General features: G+C 39.5%; 2 protein-coding genes across 4 annotated transcripts in view; one reads left to right on the top strand and one right to left on the bottom strand.

The window, feature by feature from the left end:
* Positions 1 to 25,273, top strand: part of UBXN2B (UBX domain protein 2B) — a 46,375-nt gene extending 21,102 nt beyond the window's left edge. Inside the window, exon 10 of one of the 3 annotated variants that reach the window (XM_044424380.1) lies at positions 24,979 to 25,273. Coding sequence is in view for 1 of the 3 variants with exons in the window: in XM_044424378.1 (XP_044280313.1) it covers positions 14,906 to 14,966 (61 nt within the window). In the remaining 2 variants the exon portion in view is untranslated. Of the gene's footprint in view, positions 1 to 14,905; positions 15,349 to 24,978 lie in introns of those variants that run through there. The other 2 variants (XM_044424378.1, XM_044424379.1) reach the window with 2 other exon arrangements.
* Positions 1,452 to 11,917, bottom strand: LOC123020537 (cytochrome P450 7A1). Its single transcript, XM_044424376.1, has 6 exons — positions 11,841 to 11,917; positions 9,785 to 10,025; positions 6,694 to 7,307; positions 4,962 to 5,092; positions 4,434 to 4,609; positions 1,452 to 3,096 (listed from the first exon to the last, which is right to left on the bottom strand). The coding sequence occupies exons 1-6, from the start codon at positions 11,915 to 11,917 to the stop codon at positions 2,797 to 2,799; spliced, it is 1,539 nt and encodes a 512-aa protein (XP_044280311.1). The 3' UTR covers positions 1,452 to 2,796.
* Positions 25,274 to 27,226: the final 1,953 nt, after the last annotated feature.

Raw genomic sequence — 27,226 nt, 5'->3', positions numbered from 1 at the left:
ATTTGTCTAGTCTAGGTAACAATGGGAGCAGACAGAGCCACTTCGAGGGCGGAGACAGAAGTTTTACTGAAGGGGAGGGATTGTGGGAAAGGTTGGATTCAGCTCTTAACATGAGCAGAGGCTTCTCATTTCAGCTTTGGTAGAAGGAGATTTTGAGTTCAAGCTGTTCTGTTATCTGTAGAGTCCAATAAAAATTGTATTTCAAAGAATTGTTTTTGCTTTTGGAACTGAAGGGAAGGGACCTGCTCAAGACAATTTATTAAAATAGTGGGCTTATAATCTTGCATTAATCTCATTCATTCATTTGTTTCAATTCTATATCATCCAATAGCCAAAATTTGCTGGGTAGTTAACAATGAATACAATACAATAATATACAAAAATTATTACTTTTGATTCTGATGAGACTTTTGTCAGCATTCATTAAAGAGTTATTTTCATTGAGAAATTTTGGCTTTCCTGTATATCTTTTGAAATGCATCAAAATTCTATATTTAATTCCAAGTGCTAGAATTATGACCAATAATATTTCTTCCCCAAGAATTTTTTTAATCCTTGGGGAAGGATGTGCACTTTATCCACTGATACTTGATTTATGTTTAGATCCCCTGGCATGTGCTATTAGAATAGTAATATTCACATATAAGCACTTAGAATTCAAAATTAATTTTTATGCTGATGCTCTTGTATTGTTTATCTCAAAACATGAGTCATCTGTTCCAGTTTTCATGCAGGTGATTAATATTTTTGGAGAATTCTCTAGTTATTCAATTAATTGGCCAAAGCCTGAATTAATTTCAAATGGAGAAACTAAACTGCATAGTCTTGTAGTCAACTGGCAATTTGGATGATCAGGAATACATATTCCCAGAGAAATGTCTCAGATGATCAAGTTATATTTTCATGAGAGAGCAATGCTATGCCCCACTAGGAAGCCTCTAGAGGGCCTTAGCTGACTCCAGATTCCCAGAAATGCGATCAGAACAAGAGCTCTATTCAAGCTTATATCCCCCTCATGGTGGTACCAACTGCTTCTATGAGACCAGAAATTCATCCTTGAAGAAGGGGTCAAGGGAGAATTCCAAGGGGTAGGAACACACTGGGGATGCCAGGTTACAAGGTATCCTGGGAGCACACCTGCTTCCTTCCCTCTTCCTCCAAGCCACCACAGCTAGATAACAGAAATCAGCTTCTTTAGCTGACTCACCTCCTGAAGATGCCAAAGCTGCTAGAGTGGATCAGTTCCATGTGGAGGGCTACAGGGGAAGGAATTAGCCTAACCTGTCATACAGCAGTATGAGTTTTATAGGTTTGGGGCAATTATAAAAGGTGTGAATTGCCAGAAAATAACATCGGACAAAAGGGGGGGGGGTTGTGTCTGAACTTTCAGCCTCACCACAGCCATTTTGTGAGACTGCCCATAACTTTCTAACCAATGCCACTTTAGACAGAAAAACATAACTCCAAGTGATTTTGAAAGGCAACCAAAAACTAACAATTTAAAGTAGGACAATTCCGATGCAATAGAACATGCATGGAATTTTAACAATGGTATTGGCAGATAAACTAATGATTTAATGCCTGATAATAGCCAAGGTTGCTACTGTGGAAGATGAAAAATGAATTAAGCACTAGAGATTATCTGTTCATTAGTCAGGAAGAAAATTCTTTAACTGTTCTTGATAAAAATCAGACAGAAGATCCTTGTAGGCTAAAGTTATTACAGGTTAAGTAAATAGTGGAACAGATTGTGTTCAGTTCCGCAGATTAGGAAAACTGGCATAGTTCTGCCAACTTCTATGAAAAGGGATCAGATATGGAGCAAGTCAGTATGGGGTTACTTTGGTCTATTGATAAGAAAACTACCCTTATAAACCAAACATCCCACCTCTGTTTGCTCATGACCCAGAATGATGTTTTCTTAACTTTCAACAGGACCATTATTCAATATACCACTCTGCATGTCAATAACATCTTGGTTGGGTGCTGTCCGCACTAAGAAGTGTCTGAACTGTGAGAATTCCTAGGAGGTTGGGGAATTAAAAAAATCTCCTGCACCCCTAGTGTAATGCCAGATTTGTTGTAGGTTGTAGATTTTATTCATGTCACAAGATTCACCAAATAACTTTATAAAGTGATCAAAACTTTTTATTAAGAAAATACCATCTAAAATCAGCAGAAATAAACAATATCAAAATAAAACCGACCACCCTACCATCCCCATACATAAACACATGCCTTCATTTAGGAAAATGGTATATCTGGAGCATTGTCATTTTGATGCACAACTGTCCTGAATGTAAACATAGCCTTGCACTGGCCTTGTTTTTACCAGCATTCTATGCTTTCCCTGAGATCACTGAGTGTTGTACAACCACCCTGATTACCTAAATCCTAACCCCTGATTGCATGATTGCCTGCAAGCTTTGTTTGCAAGTTTACAAAAGGCAGCATGATGTAAAGAGTTTCTGCAGAGTGCAGTGATGAAGCAACCCTCTTTTTGGCAGCTTGAAAGCCACTCTGGGGTACAAGAGGTCAATTTATCCTTTCTTTTAACCTTCTATGGCCCCCAAACTTCCCTGAAGACATAGTACAACACTGAAGGAACTGGACTGTCCTATTTCAGAACCCATACCCTGTGTCCTGAAACCAAATATATAAAGGCAAACCTTGCCATAACAAACTGTTTTAAGTGACAAGTGTTCATAATCCTTAATGCATTGCTTTGGCATCATTGTACACAGCTTTTCACCACTCTGTGGACTGAATATAATGAAGTATTTTTGTTCCATTCATTCACAGAAGTTTCAATCTGTACTTGAAATCAACATCACTTGTAGGTTGTAAAATGCCAAGTCCTGCTCGTGACTGGTCTAAAGAAGGACAACTCACATTCTTGTTGTCAAGCTCCACTTCAAAATAGCAAAGCAACAAAGTCAGAAACTGCTTAATTTCATGAACTGCAAACAATCTTCCAGGGCATTTTGCAAGTCCTGTTCCAAATGGCATATAATAATATTTCAATTTGCAACCGTTGCGGTAGAAAGTGGTCTTTTCTTCTCCATTTTCTTCAAGATAACGGTCATATTTGAATGTCTGTAATGAATGCCAGATAATGAAGTTGAAAATTCAACAACATTTAAAGTCACCATAAGAGCATTTGAGATTCACAAAGGAAACATGAAATGTATGCCTTTTCTTCAATACTTTAATTTGTACATAGAACATTCTTCACAAACTTCAGTTGCCATTGTTCTATTAGTTATTTTGCACTACTATATTTCATAGGTAAAAACAAAATATATAATAAAATAAGCACATCATAATTAAATAAATATAGACAAAATAAATCTCATCTTTCAGAAATATTAAAAATTGTGGAATGTATCAATCTCACATTTCTATATGAATACATTATAAAACAGTACTGTGGGGCAATTAGCTGCTTCAGAAGAAAAAAAAGTGTTTGCTACACAAATAGAGTGGTATTGATCTCTCTTTCGCCTCACAATGCTTCTCATGTGAACTGGGGGCCTCTGGAGCCACGTTTTAGATGGAAAAACATGTGGCCAGTAATAAGCAGATTAGTTACACTGCCCCTAATAGTGTGTCTCAGTGGTATTTCCAGTGTATATCCATACCATGGTCGGTGTTTAGTGTTTATTACAGGAATTCTATCTGATGAGGAGTGTTTACTGCCTTCTGGTTATTAGTTAAGAAGTTATGATGCAGATGAATTCTTTAATTCCAGCTAGCCTTGGGTGGGGATTTCTACAGAGATTTTGGAAGGGAAGGATTTTATTTTCCTGTGGATTTGTAACTGGTCTGGGCAAGGGTACCATCTTGGAGAAGGGTTAATCTTCCCTTACCGAATAAAGGAATTACAGGTGACACTGTCAGGTTAGGACATACCTGTCAGAACATGGAATGAAAGCCTTTGATAGGCAAAGTTTAGAGAGCATATAACATCTATGCCCATGTCAAAAAATTTATAGTGTAAACCTTTTCAACAGTTAAGATCAACAGAACAATCCTATATGCATCCATACAGAATTGAGTCCCATTCAGTTCAACAGGGATTATTTGAATTGAATGGTAATCACTTCTGTGTGTACAGGTCTAAGATTGTTCTGTTTACTCTGTTGACTAAACAGTTTTTTTGTTATCTAGCTATTGGTGTTATGTATTCTCTTTTTGCTATAGCAAGAACATTGACTTAATCCTTTTACCTCTAGTAAAAAGTTCTCATGTACACTAGAATTCATCTAACAAAAGTCCAGTATGTGAATCTCAAAAACAGATAATAGTGCTGATATTATGTGCTTTTCTGCATCACACCACCTTTTGTTGATGTGCACGAATATATATGGGTATTTTTACCCCTTCCAATATATTGCAGGTCTTTGGATGGCTTACAAGTCAAGATTACTCACCAGGGGGTCAGAATAGATTTCTGGATCAAAATGCAGCAGCTGGGGATAAAGAGCTATGATGTCATCTTTGCGGATATTGTAGGAGCCACTCCTTAATTGCAAAACAAAATCTTCCTTGACAACTCTGACTGTCATGGATGCACTAGAGAGCCTTATTGCTTCTTTGATAATGCTATCTGGGTAGTGGGGAAACAAAACAAAACAAACAACTCAGCCTTTAACCTAGATGTCATATAAAAATGTGAGCTACTGCAAAATTGAAAGTAGAGTGATCCACTGAAACAAACAAACATCACTAGGGACAAGAATCTAATTCCTTGGATTTGATTGGCTTCTATCAAATGCCATTCCAGCTAGGGAAAAAAACCTTACTGGTATAACATTTTTAAATGTTTTATAATATATTCAATAATGTGAAGTGACTAAGACCAAGATGATTATATAGCTGATCTGATCTAATGATTAATTGTCCCTAAACCTTGAAAGTTATTTGTTGGTCATCGGAAGTGGCAGGTACATCAAGCATACCTAATACAGGCATGTCATCAAGCTGCTTTCGATTCAAGGAAATAGGTTTTCTATTTGAGTCTACTTTTTCACCGGCATTTTCTAATACCCTTTGCACCTCTTCAGTGGCCGCTTTCATTGCTGTTGGGTTCCTGAAATAAAAAGACATAGTATAAATATAATACTCATACTCATAGTGCATGCACGTGTCATTTGCTACCTAGAGACATGTCTCATAAGAAGAGTGAGTTTCAGGTAGGCCTTCTAAGGGGGCATTGATCAGGGATGGTTTCTTGGAAAACCAAGTTGTGATCAAGGAAAGATATGGGCACTGACTGCCTTGGCTATCCCAGATCCAGCAACAAACATGTTTGCCTCTGCAGGGGCCCAACCTACTCAAATCCTCCTTGTGATCATACTACCACATTTCACTTTCCTCCCAATCCCAGCTTCCTAGTACATAACAATCACTCTCCAAACAGCCTGCCTTTGGCCAGAAATACCTTCATGTGTTCTGATCAGGATTAATCTTAAACCACCCTATATAATGGATAAAGCTCTTGAGCAGGGATGATGAACCTTTTTTCAGTCTGAGGGCCAAATTCCAATTTGGAGAAGCTCACTTGGCCATATAGGGTCAAAAGCTAACGGGTCACAACCAAACATATCAGCATAGTGGTATGCTTCTTCTCTGGGTAATGGAATTTTGCATATTTTAACATCAAAAGACCTAACCTAATCTGTAGAACTTCATTCATGGTTCTACAAAAGATGCATATGCAATATAGCTTGTCCACAGACACATTAAAAATTGCTGTCAAACCAGCTTAATTAAGGATGAATTTTAGAAATGTGCAGTCAGCTAACTTAAAAAAGCTTTCAATGACAATTGGAGGGCTAACCATGATTACTGAGACTGAAAACTTTCCTTCAGGATCTGAAAGCATCCATTAATGCCAAGCATGGGCATTGTTGCTGTGCACTTCATAGTTATGCATATGTTTAGTGCTTAGACTGAATCTCTGCAAGCATAGCTAGTGTGGCATATTGTAAAATGTTTTCTTGACAAAAGACACAAGGTGCAGACTGATCCAAGCACCAGCACTTAGGGCTAGGAACTGTTGTTAAACTTACGTTCCACAAATTGAATCAGAAATCTGAAATTTTTAAATGCAGATGCAGGACAATTCAGCTCATCAAGTGATAAGATGGTAACCATAATAAGTTTTCTTTGCTAATCCCAAGGGTGAGGTAACTGCTACCAAGGACAATGGTAACAGGACAATATAGAACAAGGACTATCTGTAGACTTGGAGTTTCCAATATGTGCCCCTGTACAGCTTTCTTGGTGCCTGCCTGCCAGGCTTCCTGCTTCTCTTGATGTTTATTTTATTTCCTAAGGGTTTGTAACATTGGTTTTTCTTGTAACTGGAATGCTGCAAAGCAAAGTGCAGCCTTTTAATGTTATCTTTATTTGGGTTCAAAAGAGCAGTTTTGCATTTTGGAGGTAGGATCCAAACTCTGCTTTGGTTTGAGCAAACTGGGCAAGTTTCTTCCCTTTTCTTTTCATCAGTTTGCCTTTTCAGAAATGAGTGTGCACTGAGTAGCCCCACCCACCATTGTGGGGTAGGCAAGTCTCTCTCCTGTGATAATCGTTTTATGACATTGCCCACAACACTCGCTCAGAACTCCAAACATGTGCAACAACCCAAAAAGGCAAGGCTGCTATAGACTGAAGTCTAGTAGTACTCACCTCATAAGATAGAATAAACTCCAAAAGGTAGCAGGGATTGTATTAGCTTGTGAAGCCCACAGGACTGCAAGATGGGTCTTTGCTTTTTCATTATCATCAAAAGTGGAGAGTGTATCATTCAAGAACATGCGGAGAGAAATTAGTTGTGAGATGTTCTCTCTTTTTTTAAGGTTCTCATGGAGCAAAGCCTCAGCCAGCTTCTCTCTGGCAATGTGGGCACTTCTGAATAGGTGGATTGGCAGACCAGCTACAAGAGCTGGAAAGATTTGGTCAAACTCCTTGAAGTTCTCCAGGGCATTGAGGATAACCTCTCTTTGGGCTTCTTGGTTAGAAGAAAGAATTTTGTCATGGCCTATGTTAAACTCTGTCCCAAACAGGGTTAAAAACCCAGATTCAAACATGACACGACAGCAGAATTCATAAAGCTTATTGGTGACCCAGGCACTTGGGTTCATTTTTGGTACAATTGATTTCACCATAACATAGTACAGATTTTCCATCATGGCCTCATTGAGACTTGTTAAGGCATTACCCTGAAGAGTTCTTGTGAAGGTCTGTTGCATATTCTCAGTGGTGTTTCCATCACTTGGGTCAATGCTCCTATGTCCAAATGCCTGTCACCAAATATAGATGATGTTAATTGTACCCCAGTCATCACTGTTTGTATGTATTTATTTCTTTATTCAATCTCTTCTTTCTCTCCTTGTTGCCATGTGAGCAGAATGTGCTTCTGCAAGCACACACTTAGCTCCTTGAATCTCATAGCATTCTGATTTAGAAGACTATTTTATCTACAAAACCTTTGCAAGGACTAGGGGTTGTCTGTGGTAGTAGTTCACAAGTACTACTGGATCAATGATACCTCTTTTCTGCTAGCACAGCATTGGATACAACTCTGCATTTGGAAGTAGAACCAAAGAGCTCCTGTGTGTAAGCAGATCACTGTATACAAGTGCTTTGGATTCTAGTCTAAGTGAATAATAATGTACAAGAGAAATTAGAGGCAAATTATTTTCTACTTAATTTAGAAGTAAAATATAAAGGAAAGGTCTGAGGAATTAAATATCTAACCTATTGACTGATACTGATAAATAAAGTATGGCCACTTAAGACTTCTATCCAGTATCCATTTAAGTTGAGGTTACTTTTTAATTGTCTCCAATAGGGGTTGTAGTCGGCTTTGATTTTATCAAGGCAGAGAAGAAAATGATGATAAGTACTACATTTTTAAAGTACCAGGGATTTTAAATCCCCAATCAGCCAGGTGCATTTGTCTAACCATGAGAGACAAAAAAAAAAAAACCTGCCAGCAAGGTCTACCAGAAAAACATTTTCCTGAAGTGTTCACACAGCAGTAGAGAGCAGCCTGCTCTTTCAAAAGAGATCAACACTCTTACTAACAAGCCAAATGCTTTTATACCTTTAAGAACCACCTACCAGTCATTGGTCATCTTGATCTCTCCTCATCTACACTTTGACCTTTCTTTCTGCCTATTGTTAACCTTTGAAGCCAGGATCTGCACTTATCTTACCAGTGGGCAGACAAGCAGACATCAGTCAAGTATCTTCCCTGTAAGTATTCTGTGGCACAATTACAACCAAGAATGAAATTTCAACTGAACAGTATCTATTACACTAATATTTCATTCCTACATACACAAATGGTTAATTTCTATTACTGATACACAAGCTTTATGATTTGAGGAGTCTCTCTGCTCTTCTGCAGATTGGAATCAGTTAAAGGTCAAGGGCTCAGCAAGGTTAGAAAGAGTTCAAGACAGGGAATTGGCAATTTTATATCAAAAGCAACTTTCTGCCAGATTACAGAATCCATCATTCTAATGGCTGTTTGGCAAAGACAACTATATCAAAGAGGACAGTGAATCTGAAAAAGAGGCAGGGAGCTGATCTTGCCCTCTGAACTAAATTTATTGAGAAACAGAAATCTGTTAGAGTGTCAGTGCTTTGAATTCTCAGTAAATAAATGTCATATGAGCAACAGCTTCTCTGGAATCTCCTTATTCCCCTTTAGAGCTCCATTAATTTCATTCTCATCCAAAGGTTCAACTGCTTCTCTAGCTGGTTTCTTTCATCTGATATATTTAAATAATTCTTTACAGTCAGCTTTGATGGTATTAGCTATACACTCCTCAAAATGTTCCTTTGTTTCTGTTAATGTCTGCTTGTGAATGTCCCTTGTGAAAGTTCATGATCCCTTTTGTCTTCCTTATTTGGGCAAGTTTTCTATTTTTTAAAGGAACAAATAGAGATAATGATGATCTACTTCTAGGGCATAATCCTATGCATGTTTAGGCAGAAAAATGTTCTACAGGAATGCTAAAGCCTGCACTTAGAGCTTCTTGTTTCAACACCTACAGATGTTGGGAATCTGGGAGCAACCAGATTATGGGGCTGTTACAAGCTGTCCTTTTTGCACTCTTGCTCAAAAGTAACCCCCAATGTCTTTGGTGTGCATGGTAAACGTACACAGGACTGCAGCTGGAATCAATCCAACCTTTAATAAATGTGGTAGATTTGCCCTGTTAGAATGTTAAGCAAAAATATTTGTTTGCAACTGGTACTTTTTGTCTTTCAGATATAATTCTGTATTCTTCATTACAAATCAGTTCATCTGATCTATATAATAAATATTTTACCACACTCTGTAATTTAATCTAATTTAAGTCAGTGAATTTAGAGATCTAAATATCTAAATAAAATCATGTTATGTACATTAAAGAAGATCCTTTAAGGTTTGTTGTAAAGATAATTTGAATAACAGAGATATATATGATGAGAAACTAATAACTTAATCTTGGTTCCACTTCCTAGTGTAGTCAAAATAAATAGGAGGAACCTCCAGACCATCTATTTATTATGTAAACATTGCAGAGAGCCAGGAGGCTGTTTTGATGGTATAAAAGTGTTAAACAAATAAACATCAATGCAACACTATGACCAAGGATGTTGCATTGGTAACAAGCTACTTCCTGGCATGGTTTTCAGACTGGGCATTTCCCTCCTTTTACTATACTTAGAACAAAAATTAGTTTTTATTACTGAAAAATATCTTTTTAAAAAAATGTGCTACCTTTGCAGAGGTTGCAAAGTGGAACTTTTTCCAGTCCAGATGTCTTCCTTGTCGCATCACTGCATGATATGAAAAGGGATCTGTGAGAAAATGCACATATTTTCCAGCCAATCGGCAAGTAAAAATGGGCCCATATTTCTTTTGTCTTTCCCTGAGGAAATGCAGAGGATTGGCCCCAAACTGCAAAGCACAGCCAAAATACGGCAGCATTCCATTTTCCAAGGGTGGCTCATTTGGATGTCTGTAAAAGGCAATACATACATGGTATAGATTAGGGCTGTAAATTAAAGTTTGACCTTCACATTTGCTGCGCAAGCTTCTATTTATAACTTTCTACTTCCATCTTTGATAGAAGGAATTGCCTTTGAGTAATAAATTCTTTAAGAAGACAGTAGATAACAAACATATAATGACTTTAGTGCAATAAAGAAGCTTATTATAGCCTAAATAATAAGAATGCATCAGACATATTGTAAATAAAATTCAATGAAATTTACTTTCCCCTTTAAACATATAAATTCAACCTTGTTTACTCTTGGATATTGTGTCTATTTTTTAATAGCACTGGCCATTCACAACAAAATATGTTTGCTTAGATAATTTGTATTACTCAGTGAATACTGTATGGTATGGGTGCATGTAACTTTTAGGAGAGAAAGAAAAATCTGACTGGCTGAGTGAAAAAAATTTCTCAGAGACTGGGGCAGACTGCCCAAGCCTAGCCTTGGCAGTCCAATTGATGCAATAGATACAGTATCTGTTTGATTTAACATTTGACCGCTCCACTTTGTTTGCACTTTTGAACAATCTGTCTACTCAAATTGCTGATGTGTGCATGATTGCATAGAAATCAAGCCTGTCAGCTCTTCCTGTGGAGGCTAATCTACCTCTTCCTAATTTCACAGTGGAGGTGTATGTACAAAAACAGCCACCCACATGCATAAGCCAATGTAAAGGTGTACCCCATCCATATGATGATGCTCAGCCAAGCCTCCTTGAAATGCTGTTGCATCTTTGGAAGTGCAGATGCACTTTCCTCCAGCAAAGCCATCAGTTGAAGACAACACATTGCTCAAGCCTATTGCTAGATTGGGGCACACATTTCTGGCATTGTTAGTATGAGTGAGTTATGGCTTACCCTGTTGGAAAATTCTTCTACATTGATTATGGAATTATTCTTATACTATACACAAGTAGATATTCTATGTTTCTATATTTGGATATTCAATAACTCAAGAACCTTTGAAGGTATGGTAAATTCATGTAAAACGGGGGGAAACTTAATGTAAGATCAAGGTATAGTACTGTTCATGGATCTCATCAGTAGAAAAGATGCTAAAATCCAATTTTCTGTTTACTGAATAGTTACTTTAATATAAAATGTTAGACACTTCATAAATGTTACACAACAACAGTGTTGAATAATTTGCATACATCAAATAAATATTATGATGATTGTGAACTGTTTTTCCTTATAGTGCCTCATATTTGAATTAAGATGGTCGTGTCCCAGTACCATTTGGGGCATGGAACAGTATGTACAAGCTGAAATTAATATGCTGAATTGCTATGTCTTTGCATATACCTTTTCATTTATGTATCTGAAGCAATTTAGGTTTTAATAATACATCTTATCTCTCATTAGAAAGTAAACATGGATTACTTTTATCCATTTTTTAATGTGGCATATTTTAAGTGAAAAACAGAAAAACAGTATAGGAGAAAACAAAGGCATTCTGCATACAAGAGGCTAGCAGCTGATTTCAAAGCATCCACAATGCTAGCCACTTCTAATAAATCAGGTTTTCGGTATTCCAATTTATATAATTTAATCCATTGTTTACATATTTGATACTAATGTTATATAAAATTAGATAAGGGTACATCTCTGCTAATTTTTGTAATGTATGCACACCTGAAAAGCAAATAATTATTCCTATTAAACTACTTTTTGTTAAACATACTACATTTTAAAAATTGTTGCACACATTACAATTTTAAAGGGATGGAACATTTCAAATTTCATCAAATAATGTGTGAAAATAGTCCTCCTTACCTTCTTCTTATTCTCAGAACAAACCACAAACTACAGGACATCACCACTAGTCCCCAGGTGAAAAGCAACAACAACATTTCAGACAATTACAATGAAATCTCAAGTGTGAAACAATGGTTTACATGTAAGCTTGAGACTGATTCAGAAGATGACATGGGGCCACTTTTTATATTCAACAGGGTCACCTCACTTCATTGAACTTAAATAACCTATTTAAGCTATTAATTAACTATTTCTGGACAAAATTTCTATGCTTGTAGTTGAGCCAAATTCTTTGTAAAGAATTGGATTGCATACTTCAAATGGTAACCTTGATCTGATTATCACTTATCAGTGAAGGTCCAAAGTAATCAAGGAGCTTTAACAGCTGATAATTTTACAGTCTAAGACGTGTTTAAATTTGACAAGTACAGTTTATAGGTCAAGCACAGGCTTCAGGAAAGTGGCTTTCAGGTGATTCCATCTCTATTAGGCTCTCCAAGTTTTGATTTCAGAAATACTGGTGGTTTGCCAAGAAGTAAGTAGACTAGACTAGGGATAAAAATATGGTCCACCACAGTGGATTGAAATATGAGAGGTACCTTAGATTTCACCTAAGAATGATATACCAAAAACAGTTCCCATATGTCCATCATAATTGTTGTAGAGGTACCTCATATATCTCAGTTGCAGTGGTCCACAGCTGATTTTGTGACGCTAAACTTTTGACTCATACAGATTGCTGGAAATGTGGCAAAAGTGAAGTCAAAGCTTCAGAAAATGTTGTTCAGACATGCCAAAGTAAATTAATAATACCATGACCTGCTTGTGTGTCTTAACATTCATAAGCTTAAGAAGTAGAAGATTGTGAAGATGTTCATTGTATTCCACCAAAGTGCACTATTAGTACCAGAAAACTTGAGAAACAAAGGTTTCTCCAGAAACCATACCTAATCCTGATGCCAAGAATAATAAATTTGACTTTTAAAGAGTGTTTTATTTGCAAAGGTTTTTTTTGCCAACAGAGCATTAATGAATTCTTCATAGTCTATGCATAAATTATACATGGAGCTCTAATCTAGGTTAGGTAAAATGTGTCTTTTAGGGTTTGTCCATGTAATTAACAGGAAGTACAACCTATGAAATCCTGAGTTTGCCATTTCTATGTTGAAACTTGGCAGCAAATGGTCTCTTTATTGGCCATTTTACCAGGTAGATAGTGCAACTGTATGTTAAATATTTGTTTTCATATATTAGTCATGTTAATTATCATCAAAGTTTTGCCAGTTGTCATAGGAATGAGGAAACAACTATCTGCTGTTAGTACATTGTTTCTAGGAAGCTGTTTCTGTGTAGTGTATGTTTGAATTCTTATTTCTGCTGATACATTTTGTTTTGTAGACATATCTTACTGTTTTTACTTCTCTGTTGATCATAACAGAACTAAGCAAAAAAACAAAAACGAAACACCCCTGCATTTATATCAGAAATGATAGTTTTCAAAAACCTGCAGCGGAAAACTTCAACCTCCCAGGACACTCTGACTAAGATTGCATGGCATACTAAGTCACAGTACCTTATAAGATATTATGGGCTAGTAAGTTATGCAAACCCATGACAGATTTGTCAGGTTTGTCTAAATCTGGATTAGAGAGCACCCTGACAACCCACAGCTTGCAGTTGGGCCTGCTTGTGTTGAACCAGACAATACAACCTATTGTGTGGCAAGGCCACAAGCTAATCACATGGCAAGAATGACCAAAAAAGAGAAAAAAAGATCTTGCTAGTGGATGACTGCCAGGGCCAGTTACCTCCAAAGTGCATCATTGCCATTTGACTGTGGCTGGCAAAGGGTTCTCCTGTATCCCGCCACCACTGCAAGCCATTGTGAACTTATAAAAGTTTAATTGTGCTTTTTTTGCTGGGGGGGGGGGGGGAGACTGTGAAAACCACTGGTCAGTTCCGTCTTCACTATCTCAATTTACCTATCCCTGAGCAGTCCTGCCAAGGGTTACCAACAAAACATAATCTATGTCCCTGCCATAAAGAAATTATAGGCCCATCCAAAGCCACTCTAGAAACTAGATGTAAAAAATTACAGGATCAAGAAAGCACCCTTAGTAGCAGGACTATCAGAATTTTTTTGCAGGGATGAGTTTGTATCTCCCTGGTGCCCCTTCCATTTTTTCACTGTTCCTGAGGTGATACCATGCAAAATAAGTGTGAATGTCCAAGGGAGTGGGAGGGGTAGGGTAATTGCTATCAATAGGAGATTTTGGGAACAGAACAGTTGCAAAATGAAGGGGACACTGGAAATACATGGATTCCTCAAAAATATTCGTGGAGTCTTACTGCAAAGCAGGGATCTGAAGTCCCCTTTTCATAGGCAATGATCTTCCAGGCCTTTTGAAGTGCCTGACCATTCATTTTGACATGTCCAAGGTGTGTCAAAAGATGTGTGTTTAGGAAATATATTAACTTGCACCTGTGGAAGAGTAAATAACCTCCCCAGGGGAGGTTAAATTGCTGCTCTCATTTAACTGTTATCATGAGTAGCATATATGCACACTCAGAACTCATGAATTTGAAGTAGTGGATTGTAACATACCAAAGCTTATGCTGTAATAAATGTGTAAGTCATGAAAGTCTAATTATCCCTTTAGAAATAGTTACAAAAAGGCAAGCTCTGCAAATATTTGAAACAATCTGGAATTCATCTGGATGCCTTGAATAAATACTTACCTGCTGATATACCTACTGCAGCCTTGAATCCCTATCTCTCTTCTCTTATATCCTGACACATTTTTGCTGTAAAATCTATCATTCAAACAAGGTCCATACCAGATGCTCTGCTATGACTTTTATCTCTTGTTGCCCTTTAGGAGTAGAACTGCTTTCCTGAATGTCTGTGTGATGCAACCTCTCTTTCAAATCCCTCCACACCACACACCTTTTCCATAAAACTTTGGCACAACCCCCTAGTCTCCACAGACTGTAACAAAGCTTAAGGAAGTGAGGTTATAGCATATGATTTCCTCTGCCTCCATTTCAGTCCCTTTTCTCTGTTACCTGCCTTGTGTCTATAGTCTAGATCATAGCTGGAAAACCTATTTTCTCCCACCTCCTGGAGGACTGCAGCTAAGCTGAGGGAACCTGGAAGTCTGAAGGGATAGCAGATGACATCATCTCAAAAGATGGCATCAAAGAACACAACACAAGCTGTAGCTCCAAAGTGAGTCATGTAATTTGTTTGTGTTAGCTTCAAGATTGTTAATTCTGTCTTCTATTAATTCCCTTTTGACTGGAAGTTATAGCAATTAGTTATCACTGATGCAGGGGAATTCTGCAAATAGGAAGGCTAGCAATGCTTTGAAATGAAAAAAAAATAGTTCTGTGTGCATAATAGAATTATGGTTACAAGATTCTTTGAAAATCACATTCCACCAATTGCTATAATGAGCCATATGTCAAAATTGTTGGAGTATAGTGAGCAAAAAAGTATTGACAGATCATACAAACTGATAGGATTTGTGTCCTCCAACATCTTGTTGAAAAACATGTAATAACATTTGGAGGGTCTTTCTATACAGTCTTTACTGACTTTAAGCTGGCATTTGACATGATTTTGAGAGCAAGATGGGGAAAATATTTGAAGCAACAAACAGTGATAAGCACCTCCTAATACTGACATGCAGCTTATACTTCAATACTAGTTTGTGGATTAAATGTGATATGCTGGGACATCAGTTCCCAACTTTTAATGGGATAAAGCAAAGTGGTATACTGTGTTGCTGGCTGGGGAACTGAATTTAAGAATACAAAACATCCTATGGATCCTCAGATGCTGTCTATGGGACTACAGGATTCTCCCTGTGGAAAAGGAAAGAGATATTAGTCTATAGTATAAATGTGTGCAAGGAAGATGAAATATTGTAATAAGGTTATAGAGCACAATAGTAACAAGAAGCAAATGTAGAGATGACACATCCGTGTAGGGGAATGGCACTATTCAACCTATGTACAGTTGTTGCAGGAGGAAAGAATTGACACTTTTTTGGTCAGTTGTCTGCAGGGGTATGTAACAATTGCAAAACTTCTACCCATGCACAGTTCTCTGCATAATTGGATAGTCTGCTTTTCAAGGATTCCGGACTGTGCTGACGGAACTCTGCATATATGCATACACTTGGGTAGTCTCCCTTGACACATTGAACGGCAATGTGCACTGACTGAAATCTATGATTACCATCACAGTCTTACTCCCCTCTGTTTGATGTATGTGCAAAGACTGACATTGGCTAATCTGGCAGTACATGCTGATTATAGATAAAGATCTCCAAACACATGAAGCATTTTATTGATTTGCACTTTGGTAGCATTAATATTTGCAATACTGTAAACCTTTACAAGGCACCTAACTAAACACAAGCAACTTTATTTATGTTCTTTTTCTGTCTACTGAAGGATATTCTCACATGTCCTCCTCCTGATTCCTCTAGTCATTTCTTTATTAAAAGGCAGACTAACGAGCAGGATGGAGGAACACCACCATTTCTCTCCACCTAAGCTGAAAAATCCATTTGGGGCTTTAGTCGATCACCGGGCTGTATCTAATATGAATGAAAAATGTCATTTGAGAAGCCAGTCTCCTAAAGAAGCTGCCATACAAACAAAAAGCATTAGAATTTCCAGCAGAGGGGGCTATAGTGTAGTTTAACATGGCATGTTTTGCAGAGGGATTGGGTTTTGGTTTTAATTTTTTAGAAGGGCTAATAGTTGCCTCTGGGGCTAACTGTTTTGAACAAGATTTCAAACTGCTGCTGTCTGCCCAGCTCAATCCCAATCCTGATCTCTACCCTGCTATAGCCCACAGCAACTACTATTAATAATTTCTTTCATTTTAAATTTGTAAACTGCCCAGAAAGTCCTTTGGCCTATGGGGTGGTATATAAGTGTAATGAATAAATAAATAGGAGTGTTATACAATACTGTTGTGTTTCCTCTGCGTGCAAGTACACCATAAGAAACAAATGCGAACTGTGAAGAAAAATGCTGAGAAAGACTTACTCTACCTTCTGGAACTTATCATTACATGACTGTTCAGATTTAGATTTTTTTTTTCCTTTTAAATGTATTCCTGGATGAAACTGACTGACTCAGTTCCTCTCTGGGTTCAGGGCCAGTTTTATGACAGAAACTGCTTTGATCACCATGGTATGAGATGACCTAGGCCGATATCTATCTCAGCAGCATTCAAATTGATTCCATAAACCATGGTATCATTCTTGATGCACTGCTTTGCATTGCTTTGAATCCTAGCTATCTGAGCTGTGTTCCCAGATAATAGTGCTGAGGAACTATTGCTTGTTCTCATCACCCTTGGCCTCTTCAAGGCTCTGTTTTCTCTTCCCATTCCCTCCCAGCCCTGTTAACATTACATAAAGCCAATGGAGAGATCATCCAGACTTTGGAGGTGTGGTTCCATCACTATGCAGATGATATGCAATACTATTATCTTTTTTAAATAATGTCAAGGAAGCTGTGGAAGTCTTGAACCAAGTACTGAAGAGATTGATGGATTGGATGTTGGTCAGCAAGTTAAGGCTTAATCCAGACATGACAGGAGTTCTACTGGTCAAAAAAGAAGCAAATCCCAGATTGGGGGTATATTACATTCCCACTGAAGGATCAGGTTTGCAAGTTGAAGGTGTTTCTGTATGGGGCATTGCTCCTAAAGGTCCAGAAGGAGATCTGTTCTCCGACCCTTTTCAATGGAGGAAGCATAGTAGCTGAGGCACTTGTTAGTTAATGTTAATACAGCATAGTGGAAAAACTGAGCTTGTGTCACCTACAACTGCAACTGTGGGAGAAGTAGGGGGAAGTGGAAAGGGAAGGTATGCAGGGATAGATATTCAATCTATTAACAAGGTGCAAATGCAAAAGAGAGGAGACTTTAAAAGGGATAGGGTAAGAGGCAATTCCTTCTGTGCTCCTCACAGAAAATCATGGAAGAGGAGGTAACTGGTGAGGGAAGGAGTGTGGTGCTGTCTTCACCCTGTTTCCTACAGAGTGTGTCAGTGGAAATATCAGTGTCCCCATTCCCTGCCACCCATTACAGCCCCTGCCCTGTGCTGACTTTGCCCCAAAGTAATTGTAAGTCAGTGTGATTTGCTTGTGATTAAGAAGATAATGTGATTAACCTCTACATAGCCTTGCATATTCAGTTAGTTGCTTCTTGAGGAACAGGAAAAAGGAGACAATTGGGAAGACTTGAAAAAACATTACAAACTTTTTTTTTCCCAAGGGACAGGAGAGGGAAGAGGGAGGCAGCACTGCATTTTCAAATCAGACAAAGAGAATTGGGGTGGGGGAAGATGGAAGAGCGACTAAAGGATCTCCTTCTGGTGCTCTTTTGCCAAAGCCCAGGTATGACACTTTCTTTACTATCCCAGACCACTGAGACCACTCCTCCTGCTCCCCTATAAGCAGGGGGTTTTTTGTCATAGAACACACCGGAACAGCGTTCCAGCACCATTTTTTGATGGATTTTTCCAAGTGATTGTGAATCGCCCTGTTGGGCGTAGCAGGTCGGCAGCAAAAATCATTAACATAGTGCCTGCAGGCTGCTTGTGTGTCGGCGCCGATTGTCTGCGTTGATTGTGAGGGCGCTGCTCGGCTTGGGATCGGTCGTGTGGTTGCGTGCTGAGTGCTTACTGCCGGCAGTGACCATTGTGTAAAAATGTGACCCCAAGATGTGAGTTCTGGCTCTTTTTTTTCTTTTTCTTTTTAGAAAAAAAGCACTGCCTATAAGTATTGCAAGTTTTACACACACTGATAATATATATGCGGGGAGGGGAACCACATCATTTAGAAAAGTTGTGAGATGAACGGTCTGAAGAAATCCAGGGGATTGTGACAGAAAATAGGTGAGAAGTTGACATGAGTGCCATATGACTTGCCAGTGAGACACACATTTCAATTGCAATAAAAATATTTAGTATAGATTGCCCCCAGGTGGATGCTGTGGCCAACAGCACCTTTGCTCAGCACTGGCTGATGGACCAGTTATTTCATTATTTTATGCAGAAGGTAGATCTGTGATCCATGCCTTAATCATGTCTTGCTTCAATTACAGCAGACTTCCTCAGAGTGGGAGCCTCCAAATGTGTTGGTTTTTAAGTTCTAGCATCCCTCAATCAGCATATCGTAATCCAACACAGTTGGGAAAGTAGACATTATCGTAGCATGCTGCATATGGAGCTGCCCTTGAAAAGTGGTTGGAAACTGTACTCTTCATAAAAATGAATGGACAGGTTGATATCTAGTGTGTCCTTTTTGATTAAATTAGATAGTCCTGTATCAATTGACTGGATTCCAGTTTGTTTCTTCTTATAATCCAAGTGGCTAGCTCTTACCCATAAAGTATGAAATGCTTTGAGGCCAGAATATTCAAAAGATCGCCTCCTTATGCATGACTCTGTTTATAATGTAAGACCTCCCTTGGAGACAGTCTACCAACAGAGGGTAGGTGAGAAAGTGGAACATGGGTGTAGAAGCTTTGCATGGCATATTATTGGGATGTGGTGTATGTTTTTCCTTTTTTAGGTGCAATACCTACAAAGGCTGAGAACCAGCCTTTAGGATAAATCAAAAAGAATTTCCATGACACAGGAGCAGACAACATGTACCCTGGGGTTCATGTGTGAACCCTGTAGTTTCTCCATGCGCCACCTCCCAAAACGCAAACAAAATGGCATCTAGAGCTGCTATGGAGCACCAGAAAGATCAATGGTAAAACAAGTTAACTTTCAACCTTTTGTCAGTCCCTGACATCTCCAGATTTGTAGTATTATTACTCATACTCATATTTGTATTATAAATACTTCACCTCCTGTTTGTGACACTCACAGGGGTTGAAAATGGCTTGAGGACCACCAGAATTTGCCCACATAACAGAACAAAAAGATGACATAAAACTTGTTGAAATTTGTCCCAATTAACTTAATTTTGCTAACTGATTAAAAGTGCTATAGGAACGGAAAGACAGGAATGGGCAATACACTGCTATCACCTTGAATTTTTTAAACTAAATTTGGAGAGGAAGTGGCACTCTGCAACAGCTACAGAAATGTCTGCAGTTTTGGAATGTTGCTGACAGTGGAGAAGCATCACTTGCAAGCTGCTTTGCCTTTGTTTTAGTGACAGTTAAAGACAGATTTTGAAACAGGGGTATGGTTCTTGTGGGGAGGGCTGGCTGTGGGGATGGATAGAGAGGCCGTGAGGGGGAGCACCCAACCAAGGCTTCTCACAGAGTGGCCTGGCACTGGGGAGGGGATGCCAGGGTTAGCTGCCTGCTCATGTGATGGCATAGAGGGATGTGGGGAGAAGTGCTTCAGAGGGTGAAGCTATGGGGCACCACATGAAGTTGGCTGAGAGTATGGCACGGGAGGGGGTGGGGAGGGCACAGCCTGCCCACACTAATGCCAGACTACAGAGGGGAGGATGCCCTTCAGCATGTGTGAATCCTGCACACAGGGGAAGTGGACATATCTGCAGCAAGGAAGTGGTGGAGAAGTGGTGTGGGTGGGTAATCTTATATGTTGGCATTGAGGATGGCAGCACAGGGAGTGCTGCTCTAAGATAACACTGCTACTCTAATGAATAAGTGGTTGCTTTGGCTGAGCACCAAAACAAACAAACAACCAGCTGGCCAAGGATTTGTCCAGGGGCGTTGTGGACCAATGAGAGAGAAACAGGCAATGTAGGAAGAAGCACTGTACCTGGAATTGATTTTCTGGTCCCAGAAACTAGCTAGGAAACCATGGGTCATGGTTTAGGGCAGGGATTGGCAACCTTAAACACTCAAAGAGCCATTTGGACCCGTTTCCCACAAAAAAGAAAACATCGGGAGCCACAAAACCCTTTTGACATCTAAAATGAAGAGAACACTGCATATATCGTTTTTTACCTTTATGCTATGTATAAAAAAACTATAGTGTGTTGCATTTATGAAATAATGAACTGCTACAGATAAAACAATTTTTTATTTCTTCATGCAAGAAAAACATTTTGAACTCCAAAAAAAAAAAAAAAAAAATTCTGGGTTTAAAGTTATTTTCAAATAAAATACTCAATTTCTATTTTAATCCTCCTCATATTTATGAAATAAAAACCCGAACTTAAATTATGATTTTTGCTCAGATCAACCTTCTGCATCAGTTCCGAAATGGCTTTTTTCCTCTCCTCTCCATCCGGATATTTTTCAGCAAAGGCTTTGTGTTTATTCTGTAAATGTCTTGCAACATTTGACTTTTTGTTGTTTGCCAATTTCTCACCCACATATTAAGCATACTGGTAAACCAGTCTCATCAGCAGTGAAAGCAAATGAATCTGCCCATGTACAAGTAAATGTTCTGTTTTCTTCTGAAACTTTTATTTTCTTGGATTAATCCATGGTTGGCTTACCGGGGGTCCAAAAGCTCAATAAATCATGTGCCGGCGGGTGTAGTACATTGGCAGTTGTGACGCATATTTTGAGCGATAGGGAGCCATAGCAGAGTGATGAAAGAGCCATGTGCGGCTTCGGCACCGCAGGTTGCTGACCCCTGGTTTAGGGGCATATGTGCGAATGCAACCAGAGAGATGGTGGTAGGGAATGGTCATGGTCTAACCCAGCCTTCCACAAACACAAACAGGCACTTACCAGATGTTCTGAAAGACAATTCCCAGCATTTTTTACTGTTAGATATACTAGTTGGAGATGGTGGGAACTCAAAGTGCAAAGCATCCAAAAGGCTCTGTGCTGGGGAAGGCTAATCTGGCCTGTTTGTGATCAGTGGAATTTCTGTGATGTGATCTGTCAGGTGAAGGTCCTGGGAAAGCCTTGAGATGATCAGAGTTGCTCCTAGGGCTGTCTCAAATCTGGGTAGTTTGTTTTTTCCTTCCCATTGTGGACCACCCAAGGGGGGAGAAAAATGGCCCACAGACTGCCCACAGTTCGGGATGCTTAATATGGGATGTTAAGTCTCATTGCATGGAGCAGTTGGAGGAGTTTTCAAAGTACTTTTAGATTTAATAATTCTGAAATTTTTAGAAATACAATTCCAGCAGTTAATTATTTAGATTTAGAAACTTATTGTGAAAAGGGGGCATTTTCCATAGTTGCTAAACTTTCCAATTAAAATACTGACTGCTTTGCTTATCACAACATGTGATTCACAGCTTGTGCTGTGCTTGGTGACAGAGGAATCAGGAAGTCTAAAGCAGTCCTTTAAAAACAGGGTTCAACCATTTTTAAAAGGAAATAATATGTGCCTGATTTGTGCACAGTGTTCTGTTGAAGTGCCTTGCATGGACAATAATTCTTCCGTCAGTAGCAGAAAATGTTATCACAACAGATTTAGTTCATTGCAGAATCAAAAAGACCATCTAATTCAAGCCTGTGTTCCAAAACTGGAACATACTCAGCAGTGCATAAACTAGACCACACTGGGCCACAAGCCAAAAGCGGGTGCATCATAGAAATATATCTGCAAAACAAGTACTTTCCAAATATTCAAGCAGGTAAGACAGCCAACCTTACACTAAAGGAGAAATCACACTATAAAACACCCCAACACCCTCGCTCCAAAGCCACTTTCACTAGTTAATATGGCTAGAGAGGACAGATAATGTATCAGGCAGTCCATTTGTGCTACACATTAAGGATATAGAGAAACTGGAAGTTATTCTGGGAAGTGCAACTAAAATGTTTAGCAATACAGAGAACAAGTCCTATGACAAACATCTGAAGGAACAAATCTGTGTTTATCCAAGAGAACACTAAGGAACTCATATGAAAGGTGAACCTGTCACATAGAAGAGATCAAGATTGTTGCAGTCACATGTAACACTAAACCATGCTATGTGGTTGCCACATGGTGTAGTTTCTTATCTTGGGTCTTCAGTTTAGACAGCCATGTGGTTTCCACAACTCTCCTTGCCTTCTAACGGTGGCTGGTATCCCATCAGCTCCCACAGCTGAAAATCGATCCCACCATGCACTGCTCCTGCTTGTGTCACCTGCCTCTTCGTCATTGGTCCACACATTGCCCTGGCCATGGTCTCAGCCAACTGTTCCAGGTTTTTTTTTCTTTTTTATTCATATTACAGCCCTAAACCTTTCCATTGACATGCCTATTGTTGCTTCCTTAAAAAGAGAAAGCTTCCAGGATTACATTAGCTCTAGTTTGATCATTAGAATAAGATATGAAATTAACTCATCCATGTGCCCACATAGTCTTGCTCTTATCTCTTTCCTCCTGCCTGCACCAGTGTAACCACAGGGCTATAAGTTTCACAAAAGAATATCATGCATTTTTCTGAAGAACTGCTGCACTCATTACACAGGGGTGGGCAACTTGTGGCCCTCCAAGTGTTTTGGGCAACAACTTCCATCCTTTCTTATCATTGATTATATTGGCTACAGATCATGGGAGATTTAGCCCAAAACATTTAGAGGGCCCCAGGCTGCCCACTGCTGCATTAATTATAGCCCCTAATAAAGTCCAGATATGCAGCAGTTTGCCAGAAAGAGATGTAAGTTTAGTACTTGCACTAGCTCCTGAATTTAAGTGCTAGGACTGACCTGCAAAGCACTAGAAGTCCTCAAACAAGTCAGAAGCTGGACTTTTTTGTTGGTTGGACAAGGTATCAGCACAAGCAAACCTTGGTTTGGTTCTCCTCTCCTTTTATTTTAGAGGTAAGCCTCTCCTTCTGTTTCAGAGCTAGGCAAAAACTGCCCTTTTCCAGAGATCTCTTGTGGGACTGAGGGTTAAACTGTTTCGGTACTTATTTCTGATTTTTAACTGCTTAAAAACAGTTAAACATCTTTCTATTTAGTTTATAGTTAAGTATGAGTTTTATACTGTGCTTTTTATGGTGGTTGCATTACTGAGATGATAGAATCATCCATATGTAAACATGAGATTAGGACACACTATCAATTATGAAACAGAGAGGGAGGGCAATGGTTGTTATCTCCTTGCTTGATTTTAGAATGATAGTATATTAGCTCTGGAAGGGGCCAGGAGGCCATCAGGTCCAACTCCCCCTCCCCCACTCAGTGGTAATAAGGTCCAACTTGCATTTTAGCAACAGGAAAAATACAGTTCCTTTGGTTGTTAATTCAAGAATGTCTCTCCACCCATTTCCTGACATACTTTTCCTGTCTCTGAATTCTCTGATAGGGTCCTAATTTCCATTTCTTTTTATAGTGAACTGCATTGTGACCACGTGCTATACTCTTCTGTCTTTATAATGCTGACATGTCCTTGCTGTACAATGGATGGATGGAAACTATAGCCTATGAGCATATGAGTGAATAAATAATAGTTTGTGGTTGGTGGAAAGCCACAGTACAAATGAGTTAGCATTACTCCACCATAATAAACATTGCAATGATAGAGCCACAGGGGACTTTTTTGCTGTTGGATATAGCGGTTGGGGCTGGTGGGAATGCTAAATACAAATCATCCAAAGGAAAAGGCTAACCTAGTCTACCTATAATCAATGGGGTTTCCATGAAGAGAAAAGGACCTGGGACAACCCTGAGATAGTCAGAGTTGCTCCTAGGACCACCATTAGTTTTAGCTACTTCAGAAGGATTTCTCCTCTCTTAAATGGGGAAAAGACACCTGTCTTTGGCCAGATTTTGCTGTTCACATCTAAATTTCTGTACTTTTCCATTTTGATTACTGTAATGCATTTTTCATGGAACTGCTCTTGAAGACAGATGGAACAGAATGCTACTGTATGTTTCCTAACAAGTGCAAGGAGGCAGCTGTAGTGGAGAGGGCACGATGTCCTGAACGGGTAAGAAAGAGTTAAAACCGGACTAGGGTCTGCAGAGCCCAGGTGGCGGCTTCAAGGCCATTTCCGCGGAGGCAGAGCAGAGAAAGGAATAGCAAAAACATCCAAAGGTTGCAAATCATCCAAGAACAGGGCAATTCACATTCCTGAAGGAAGGGCACTGGAGAGCTGGGGGTCACCAAGTCAATGGGTCCCACCTGGAATGATCAGGAGATGTCACCCCATGGCACCAAGGGTTCTGATTGCTTGAGGCGGGGGGGGGGGGGGTAAAAGGAGAGCAATCAGGCTGGCAGATGTTCCCTTTTTACAGAGAAACCAGTTTCTGCCGAAGGCTCTGTCCGTCTGTGCCTGGATATGCTAATCGCCAGGAAGCTCTGCTAAGTATTCTATCTGGTGTTAGTGGTAAGTCAGCCAGCTTTACTGTTTTAGGTCTGAGATGGCCAAAGGGCTTAGGAATGGTGTTTAGGTTCTGAACTTTGTATTCTGTATGCTGCTATCCAATTTCCCTTTCTTCCCCTCTCCCTTTTGTGTGTGAACATCTGCGTTGCTGAGTGTTCGCCTCTTCAAACCCCCCACTCCTATTGTGTTTCTGTTCAATAAAGTTCTGTTTTCCCCCAGTACTTTGATGGAGTGTGCCAAATCCAGTGTGTTTGGGTCCTGGTGGTTGGGGCCAGAAAGTTTTGGGGCTGCAGATTCCCCCAAGAAGTAGTGGGAGGTGGGAAATGCTGATCCTTTTGTTCCTTACAACAGCCATGTATTCAATTGCACAGAATGTCGTTATACTTTTGGGCACAATTCACAAATTAAACTTACTAAGTTTGGGTTCCTTATGCCTTAAGGATGTTCTACTTATGAGCTTGTCAGAATCCCGGAATCTCAATTTGAGAAGAGGGAAAGACCAAGCGTCCAGACCATCTGAGGCTTTATTGTTTTACCCCCAAGGTTCCCGCGGCACACTCACGATAATGCATGCATTACCGGGCAGGCAGAGGTGAACTGTGCTGCAAAGCTTCAATACCATTACAGGGCATTTATAGGTACACATGTACAGGGCAATTGATGACAGAATGCAGAGATTACAATAAGATTCTGAGGTCATCACATACAGAACAGATAAAGAAATGTCAGGCAATCATACTGTAACAATGAGATTAGTACTGACACTTTAGTTGATTAACTTGAACCCATCTCCAGGTTTGCTTAGACATGCAAATTCAAGCGCTAGAAACTATTCATGATAAACTCAGACCCCTATCTCCACTCTAAACATTCTGCATGATCAGGGCACATGAAGCCCTCTGGGCTATCAAAAGATTATTGTAAACTGAATTCCAACAATGACTATTTATAATGTATATTTGGGCTAAAATGGCCTACTGTAGCCTACAGCTAAAGGTGAGAGAAGGGGAGGGGGAATGCCATTTTAAACAATGACAGCTTGGTTTTGGGAAGGAAGACAGGATTTGATCCCACAATGCAAAGGCACACAGGAGTAATGCTTTTCAGACAGGATTTACCCAAATTTTCCCAACAAGCTCAGTCACTACCTAAAGTCCAGCCAGCAAGCCTTTCATTTTATGTCAAATATAATAGCCCCACAATTATGAACCTCTTTCACAAAGAGGCAAACCAAACTACAGATTTAGAGACTTTTGGAACATGTACAAGAGGCATTTCTACTAGGTTTGGCTGAGAATATTGGTTTCTGTGACTATTTATATGTCATTCTTGTTGCTGCTGTTAATATTATACTTCAAATAATCAAGGAATTTACCTGTAGCTCCTGAACTGCCCAAACCTACTCTAATCCTCTTTTAGAGCTGCCTAAGTTACTCATCATCATATAACCCAAGCATGCATGGAAAAGTACATTTTTGTATGTCCTGACACTAATGTTAATCAATTTAATTGGATGACTGAGTTTCAGTACTGTAAGATAAACAACAGTACTGATCCTTTTCCTAAACAATGCATTAAAAACCTATCTTGCATATATTATATTTCATAATAAAATACTGGTAACGTGCCAGTGTTGCTTCATAGTTCGATATGCACATGCCGAGTCCAGAGGCCGCATAGACTTGGCGGGCGAGCATATCGATCTTCCTCCCTTCCTTGTCGCGAGGGGCTGTGTGTCCTCTGGACTCCCTGCCCTGGGAGGATTCGATGACAACAGAGTTCGGGCGTGGATGGCGAATCAGGAACGGAATGTCGTCCTCCCGAACTCTGTACATGGCCTCATATTGATGGGAAGTCGCTTGCGGTTGGGCCAGTTGATCCCAGGGTTGGACCATAGCCTGCCGAAGTGTGGTAATAAGCGGCAGGACTATGGCCGCGGACTGTTCTCCCCTCACGACATCATAGAAGCGATCCGTGGATGGGCCCGGTTGTTGACTAGCCTCAATCTCTAGTGAACGGATGAGGTGGGACATGAGCTCCGTAAAGGAGACATGTGACTCATCAGGCGACGCCGGTCCTTGGGAGGCGACTGCTACATCGGGGAATGTAGAGTCAACGTCGGATTTATCCGAATCCGGATAATAAAGTGAACGGTCGCT

Source organism: Varanus komodoensis, unplaced genomic scaffold (assembly GCF_004798865.1).
Source record: "Varanus komodoensis strain SLA01 unplaced genomic scaffold, ASM479886v1 scaffold14_1, whole genome shotgun sequence".
NCBI classification, from domain to species: Eukaryota; Metazoa; Chordata; class Lepidosauria; order Squamata; family Varanidae; genus Varanus; species Varanus komodoensis.
This window is presented reverse-complemented; position numbering and strand designations above follow the sequence as displayed.